Raw genomic sequence first — 8457 nt, forward strand, 5'->3', positions numbered from 1 at the left:
GGAAAAAAATTCATCTGGAAGAGCAAAAGGTCAAGGTAAAGAATTAAAAAAAAATGTAGGAAGGAAGGTGGCCTAGTAATATCAGATCTCACACTATATACTATAGTGTAGTAACCAATAAAACTATTTAGTGGACCAAAAAAAGGTTATTCAGTGGAAACGAACCCAGTAGTCCACTGTTTGATAAACCCTAAGACTTCAACTACTGTTTTAAGGATTCACTATTAGACAAATACTTCTGTGAAAACTAGAAAGCAAAAAATAGATTTAGATAAATACCTAATACCCTAAACCAAGATAAGCTCAAAATGGAGCTATGACTTAAATTAAAGCAGGTCACATCATAGTTAAGTTAGAGGAGCAAGGAAGGAGATGCATTTCACAACTATAAGTAGAAAAGTTAGAAAGGTTAAGAAAGGTTAGAAAGGATAAGAGAAAATAAAATGTTCAATTTTGATAACAAGGTTTAAAAGTTTTTACACAAAATCAATGCAGTTAAAGTCAGGAGTGAAAATGGTCAACTAGAGGAAAAAAAGTCTTTGCACTAAGTTTCTACGATAAAGGTCTGATATGCAAGATATACAAGGAACTCATTCAAATATGTAAGAAAAAGAGCTATTCCCTAAAGGAGATGGCCAAAGAACAGGAATAGGTAATGCTCAAAGAGGAAAAAAAAAATGTAAGCTATCAACAGCCGTCTCAAAAAATGCTCCATTTTAGCAATAATTAGAAAAAAACTAAATGCAATGAAAATTAAAACGGTTCTTAGGTTTCACCTCATACCCATCGATTTGGCACAGATGACCAAAAAAATAAAATCAAGATTGCTGGAAGAGCTCTGGGAAAATAATACACTATTGGTAGAGCTGTGCATCAATCTAACCATTCTGGAAATCAGTTTGATGCTGTGTCCCCAAAATTCACTGTACTGTGCATACCCTTTGACCCAGTGATACGACTACTAGGTCTACGCCCGAAAAAGGCAAGAAAGGGAGCCATATATCCAATATTTATTTTTGTTATTCAGTCCTTTCAGTTGTGTCTGACACTTTGTGGCCTCATTTGGGGTGCTCTTGGCAAAGTTGTTTGCCATTTCCTAGCTTGTTTTACAGATAAGGACACTGGGACAAACAGGGTTAAATGACTTGCTTAGGATCGCACAGCTTGTCTGAAGCCAAACAGAACTCATCAAGAGAAGTCTTTCTGACGATGCCACCTAGCTACCCTATGATATTTATGGCAGCTCATTAGCATAGCAAAACTGCCAATTTATGGAGTCCTCATCAGGGTGGAAGTGCTAAACAATCAGTGGTATATTAACATGATAGAATATTACGGTACTATAAGAAATGACAGATGATTTCAGAGAAACCTGAAAAGATTTGTGTAAACGTATACAGATTAAACTTAGCCAGACCCAGGGAATAATTTCTACAATATCAACAGCATTGTAAAGAAAAATAACTTTGAAAGACTTAAAATTGTGTTCACTGCAATGACCACAATAACTACAGGGGATCAGTGATGAAGCCTCTTACCCACCCTCCTGACAGAGAACTGATAAAACTCAAGATGCAGAATGGACTTTTGGATATGGTCAGTGTGGAAATTTGTTTTGTTTGACTGTGTATATACGTTACAAGAGTTTTATTTTTTTTTTAATGGGAGGGGAGAACTGAGAGGAGGGCTATCAATATGGTTTCCAAGAAGAAAATAAAATAAGATAGTCACCGAAAAATTTTTTTAAATTCACAGAAAATAACATCACGAAAGCAAGAAGGAAACACAGATAAGCCAAGTCAACTTTGTGCCAGACAGTACGCTAAACACTAGACTTGCAGGACAACTCTGAAATTTACATGAACATTTATTGTATTCAGAAGATGTTCTGCTTCTCTGTGTACCTAACAGAGATTAGTGGTTTGAGATAAATAGCTTCTTTTTCTCTTCTACTTTGCATATGGAAAAATGTGTACTTCTTATGTGTTTGTTAAGTTCAGAATTTAAAAAAAAAATAAGTAAAAGAACAGCCAGCATTTTGCTAGATGGCCCTGTTGGTCTTACCTTCTAGACACAAGAAAATTAAAAATGTCATTCAGGGTTAGGTGGATAGGCCAATATACTCTGACTCTGAAAGTGGCATCAATGAGTATGTGGGAAGGTAACAGTAACTATCTCAAAAAGTAAAGGATATAATTTTATGTATATTTAACCTAAACCCTTTCAGAGTCAACTTAAAATTACCCATCTCTCACAATTACAATAAACAAGTTTGCTATCTAGAGTATAAAATAGTTCCTTAATTGTCTTAAAACAACTTATTTCATTAAGTTTCACAGGGTATCCTCTGATTCTAGTCTGGTATTTATAAACAATTCACTATTCATGCCCTTTACGATTTCATTGGCTTTGATCATTTCCTTTCAATATTCTCTTTCTAGTCTAAGGAAAGGAATAATTAAATTATCAGCAATAATAAGATTACAAGGATCAACAGACAACCAATCAACTATTCATGACACACTTCTTAAAGATTACCCCCAAATCTCATTATGATCTTTTCAGTCATGAACAATAAAATGCCTGGCAGGCTGAGCCCCACTGAACAAATGTATAATTTGCTTGAGAGAAGCATTTGATGGACATGAATTACTGTATCAGTAATAAATCCGGGACTTTTTTACTGTTTTCTGTTTTAGCACTTATTTAATCAAGTGCCCTTGATGAGTCCGGCCTTTGTTTCTTTGATTAAATCAGGAGTCTCTGTTAGCCTGCTTACCTCAAGGGAAAGCCTGGTTTACATGGGTTTGAGTCGCATGTTTGTGACGCCAGAGCAAACAACACAAACCAGACTACCTGTAGCAATATGTAGTTACCAGGGAAGCATCAACATCTGGGTTTCTTCAAAGCTGGGGGGAGAGGGGCGGGAGCTACCCAGAGTTTCCACACCAACACTCTTCCAATGAGTGAGAGCCCCAAAGGCAAAAGGCTAACCTCTGAGTTTATATACCCTCTTCTGGGTCAAAGGGCATCACAATATGTGACTCAAACCCACATGACTTAAAAGCTTCTGGCATCAAGGCACTTAATTAAATAAGTGCTCCAAAAGAAAAAACAGTAAAAAAAAGTGCCATCTAATATTATTACTGATACAATTACTGGAGGAAATTTCTATCTTAATAACAATATACAAATGCATCAAAAATGACTCCTGTGAATTTAGCATATATAGTCATTTTTAGTATTTCTAAAGGTATGAATATCATTTCTTAAAGGAGGACTTGTAGGAGAAACTGAAAAAAGAAAATGGAACGGAGAATCAGAAGTTTTGCAGGTTTTGGAATTGTGAAGACCAGAGAATGAATTTGGGTAGGTGAAATTTGAAAGTACTTGAGAAGCTGAAAGAAAAGAAAGGCTAAAGCTAGAGGAGGGTTCCAGAAGAATAAGGAGTACTCAAGTAGAAGGACTCAGAGAGAAAGATGCTTGTAGGACAATGAAGAGAGATTACCTTATTTTCTCTCAGGAATTAAGCAGAGGTGATTCTCATTTTTGCAGTGAAGGTAATAAAACTGCTTTAGCTCAACTCAAAAGCTAATTTCATACCTGTGATCAGAGGATTAAGTCCAACAAGTAGTGTAAGGATAGCAGGTATCATGTATATAACCTGTTAGCAAAACAGAATATCCTCGTATCACATGACTGCAGAATTATTTACCATAAGGAATGAATCCAGAGTACAAATCATTCAAAGGACATAGGAAGTAAATAAGGTAGAATCACTGGATGTCATTGTCCACATTTAAGTCTGAGTAACTCTTCTGAGCTTTTACATCATGGGCTCATGGACAGAGTGTAAAAAGACCTTAGAGGTCATTTAGTCTAAACCTTTCCTTTTATAGTCCTGAGGGTCTGGATAGCTTCAGTCTTTTTGCCCATGATCACAAGGAGGAATTTGATTTGCCTCTATGTTGAATCTGAATAGTCAACAAGCAATGACATGCCATGCTCAGTGCTAAGCACTGGGGATATTAATACAAGCCAAAAGAAAGAGTCCCTGCCTTCAAGGAACTTGAAGATGATGCATAAAAGAAAGCTAAAAATTGAAGGGGAAAAGGGGTGGGGCAGGGGGGGCAGAGAAGGCACCTGAGGGAAATCAGGTTAGGGAGAAATTGACCAATCAGAGGAAGAAGCTGCAAAGACAGAGGAGTTACATTTTCCCTGAGAAGGTCAAAGTCTGGATATTCTTCAAACACCCCACCTTAAGGTCAAAAAAGGTCACAGTCACCTCTTGGGATCTCTCCACCGCCTCAACTTTGGCAGGAAGAGGGGACAGGCCAAGGGGCACCAAGAAGGAGGTAGGGGGTGAGGGCAGAGAGGAACCAGTGGTTCAAGAAAACAGTGAAACCCTTGGTATAGCCAATTCACTGTCTTTCAGAGGATGACACTGACAGTGACCACTGGCCTGCTGCAAAAAGAAGGGGACAATAATATAATTTATTATGTCATATAATAGAATAATATAAGTAGTATTATAATAAGATGTTGTTTAATCAGTAAATTGAATTAAATTTGACAATCTAACGTACATGGGAACTGATTAGAATAAAAGAAGATCATTGGCTACTATTGTTACACAATTCAAAACAAGACAAAAGTCTGGGAATCCTTTCATTGGAAATGCAATACAACCATGACTGGTCAGACCAAAACAGAACTGAATAAAATATATAAATTTCAATTATTCCGTAAAAGTATAATACTAACTACTCAGTACTGTATAGTGCTTTAAGATTTAAACATTTTAAGTCCTATGAGGTAGAAGTATTTTCATGTTACAGACTCAGCATTTAATAAGCTCCTGCTATGGTGAGACATAAACTGGTTATGTGACTCTTGGACAAGTCGTTTAACTTTCATGGTGCTCAGACAACTCTGTAAAGTTGCAGAATCATTGCTGTTCTACATTGGTAGAGGGAATTTTTTTTACTGAACATCAGTGAAAACAGAGATCAGTACCACTACTCTTTCCCCAAAATGGTGAGAAAACTGAGGCTCAAAGAAAAGAGGTAATTGACCTGCCAATGGTCACATATCTATGGTCAGAGATAAGAATCAAACATAGATCTTGAAGTCCATTTATTCACTATATTATGCAACTGAAAGAAAAGACTTCACAATCTCTCTTTCTCATGCACTCTACATCAGTGTTTAGATGAACTGAGTATTTTAATCACAGTCTACTTTGATTTTATTTTGTAATTATCCCTTATAGACATATAACCCTGGTTCATGTGATTTCCTGATCAAAATTCATAGGACCAGTCTTACAGAATTCGCTAGGTCGTTCCTGCAGGTTTAGAGACAAAAACAAACACAATATGAACAGTTGCTGGAGACTTAGAAATCTCTTTAGGCATTCAAAAAAAAAAAAAAAAAGGTCTGTTACTTCTGCCAATTCAAGAAAGGCAATTAATGTGAGTAATAGAGATCTCCAAGTCTCCATTTTTTATATTTTAGAAGATGTGTGATTTCATTGATGTGGTGTTCAGCTAATGCTGTATATTGCAGCGTTCTCAATAAATTAAGTAGTACTCACTTGCCCAGTGTGTGGAAGTCTCCAGAAAATGCTTAATTTATAAAAGAAGGTATGCCTGACTTGCAATCAGTTATTTTTTTTTTATTTCATTGAGAAAGGCTTTAAAAAGTCTGTTATGCAAGTAAATTCAGAGTTTAAAGAAGCAGGTGAAGATATAGTGTGCTATGCTAAAAGTAATTAATACTTACCATCCACAGTTCTGCATCTGGGTCATTTATCTGTAATAGCAAAACAGGCACTGAAACTTAGATAAGCACATAAGGAGAAGACTGTTGAATCACACTTCATACTAAATTTAGTCTACTATGATAGTTAAATAAGCTGTTTTATTAAAGGAAGTTCTCACTCCAGATAAAACCAAAGGATGGCTTTACTATTTACAAGAACTATCTCGGGTCTTTCAAGTGCACAGGTCAGGCCTAGCATGGGGTCACTGACTGATGTGGGGTAGATAACGTGTTTGGAGGTGACCATAGAGAAGTGTTGAGAAAATAAGATGCTATAAAGCAAAAAAGGTATCAAGGGGGAATGACGGGATTTAAAGATAAAAAAGACTTTAGGGATCTTCCACTACCTAGTACAACCTCTCACCTTACAGGTGAGCAAACTAAATAGGGGCTGTCTCACTTGTATTTGTCTTCCCCACCACCTCAGCACAAAGGAAGCGCTAAATACATGCTTGATTGAACCGGTGGTAAATAGCAGGGCCAGAACTTTAACGCAGTTCTTCTGATTCCCAAGCCAGAGCTCTTACCACAGCCTGCGTTTGTGGGATTTGCAGACATTGAGCAAGCATTCATTTAGGGTCTGGCTCCTTCCAGCAGGTGCTGTTTGGCGCTCACAGGAGGTGTGGCACAATTATTGTAAGTGTCAGGACTCATCCCGACAGCTGGATTTATCTGGGCTCCTCCCACCCAACAAAGCTACCACAGCTGCCTGCGGATCGAAGGATCAAAGGTTCTGGGATGAAATAACCTTGGACGTCAGTTAGTCAGCATCTTCATTTTGGAGCTGAGGAGACCCAGAGAGGTTAAATCACCTGCCCAGGGTGACGGTGACAGGCGCACTCATGAGTAGGGAGGTGCGGGGAAACCCTGCATTTGGAGTAAGGTCCTCGGTCGGAGCCCCGATCCTGCTACTTACTCACTTTACCCATTTGTAAAAACAATGGCCCGGAATACGAATTTTCTTCTTTTGAAATTTAGAGATTAGAGTCCTTCCTAATTATAATAAACAGCATGTATACAGTGCTCTGGGGTTTGCAAAGCGCTTTACAAATATCCCATTGAATCCTCGAGACAACTTTGGGAGGCACCCCATTTTACAGATGAGGAAACCGAAGCCTAGAGTTTGTGTGACTTGCCCAATCTCACACACCCAGTGTCTGAAGCTGTATTTAACTCCGATCTTTCGGACTCTAGGTCCAAGCTCTCCCTACCCACCGCGCCACCCTAGCCGCTTCTGCCCCTGAACCCTGGGGTACTACGGTGTATTGAGAAACAACAGCCTCACTTAAAACTCGTTTTAGCAAACCCCTCGCCTCCTCCATCTTTCTTCTGGTCCCTCCCTCTCCTCCCACCCCCCACTTCAGAGTCCCTATCCCCTTTCACTTCCGTTCTCTCCCACCAACCACGAACAGACGCGCCGCAAGCTGACGTCAGAACCTACGCCTGCATCCGGGGCTTAGCCCGTCCGGGCTGGCCCTGAGCTGACCTGCACGTAGGCCGCCAGCCCGAAGAATGCGGCCATGACCAGGTTGCAGCTCCTCCATAAAGTCTCTGCCGGGGACCGCGCGAGCGCCATCCCGCCCTCCTAGGCGCGCAGCCCTCCGGGATCCGTGGGCTCCAGGAGCGCAGCCGCGGGAGCAGCTGGGTTCTGGCCACGCCCACGCCACACCCCTCTCTGGGGCTATCCCTCGGGACCCCGCCTCCTCCTGCTCTGCCCTGGGCGAACTCTGTGCTGGAAAAGTCGGAGCGCAGACCTCCGAGGTCTGTGGGCTCCAGGAGCGCAGCCTTGGGGTCCGCTGGGTTCTGGCCACGCTCGCGCTACCCCCCGCCCCGGCTCCGCCCCCTCCCGCTCTGCCCTGGGCTTACTCTGTGCTGGAAAAGTGAGAACGCAGAGCTCTCTCCCTTACAAGAACTATCTCGGGTCTTTAAAGTGCACAGGTCATTGACTGATGTGGGGTAGATAACGTGTTTGGAGGTGACCATAGAGAAGTGTTGAGAAAATAAGATGCTATAAAGCAAAAAAGGTATCAAGGGGGAATGACGGGATTTAAAGATAAAAAAGACTTTAGGGATCTTCCACTACCTAGTACAACCTCTCACTTTACAGGTGAGCAAACTAAATAGGGGCTGTCTCACTTGTATTTGTCTTCCCCGCTACCTCAGCACAAAGGAAGCGCTAAATACATGCTTGATTGAACCGGTGGTAAATAGCAGGGCCAGAACTTTAACGCAGTTCTTCTGATTCCCAAGCCAGAGCTCTTACCACAGCCTGCGTTTGTGGGATTTGCAGACATTGAGCAAGCATTCATTTAGGGTCTGGCTCCTTCCAGCAGGTGCTGTTTGGCGCTCACAGGAGGTGTGGCACAATTATTATAAGTGTCAGGACTCATCCCGACAGCTGGATTTATCTGGGCTCCTCCCACCCAACAAAGCTACCACAGTTACTGATCCCGAGCTGCCCGCGGATCAAAGGATCAAAGGTTCTGGGATGAAATAACCTTCGAGGTTAGTTAGTCAACATCCGCATTTTGGAGCTGAGGAGACCCAGAGGGGTTAAATCACCTGCCCAGGGTGACGGTGACAGGGGCACTCACCAGAGGACCGCTGCCCATCGAGTTCCTAAGGTCTGTGCCT

At 40.9% G+C, this 8457-nt stretch overlaps 1 protein-coding gene across 1 annotated transcript in view; it reads right to left on the reverse strand.

Annotated features, from left to right (window-relative positions):
• The window catches only part of TMEM220 (transmembrane protein 220), a 36616-nt gene extending 29134 nt beyond the window's left edge, over nucleotides 1-7482 (reverse strand). Inside the window, exons 1-3 of the mRNA XM_036754620.1 lie at nucleotides 7310-7482; nucleotides 5785-5814; nucleotides 3604-3664 (exon numbers count right to left, since the gene is read on the reverse strand). Coding sequence (XP_036610515.1) covers nucleotides 3604-3664; nucleotides 5785-5814; nucleotides 7310-7399 — 181 coding nt within the window. The 5' untranslated portion in view covers nucleotides 7400-7482. The remainder of the gene's footprint in view (nucleotides 1-3603; nucleotides 3665-5784; nucleotides 5815-7309) is intronic.
• Between the last annotated feature and the right edge of the window lie 975 nt (nucleotides 7483-8457).

This window comes from Trichosurus vulpecula, chromosome 4 (genome assembly GCF_011100635.1).
Source record: "Trichosurus vulpecula isolate mTriVul1 chromosome 4, mTriVul1.pri, whole genome shotgun sequence".
In the NCBI taxonomy this organism is placed as follows: Eukaryota; Metazoa; Chordata; class Mammalia; order Diprotodontia; family Phalangeridae; genus Trichosurus; species Trichosurus vulpecula.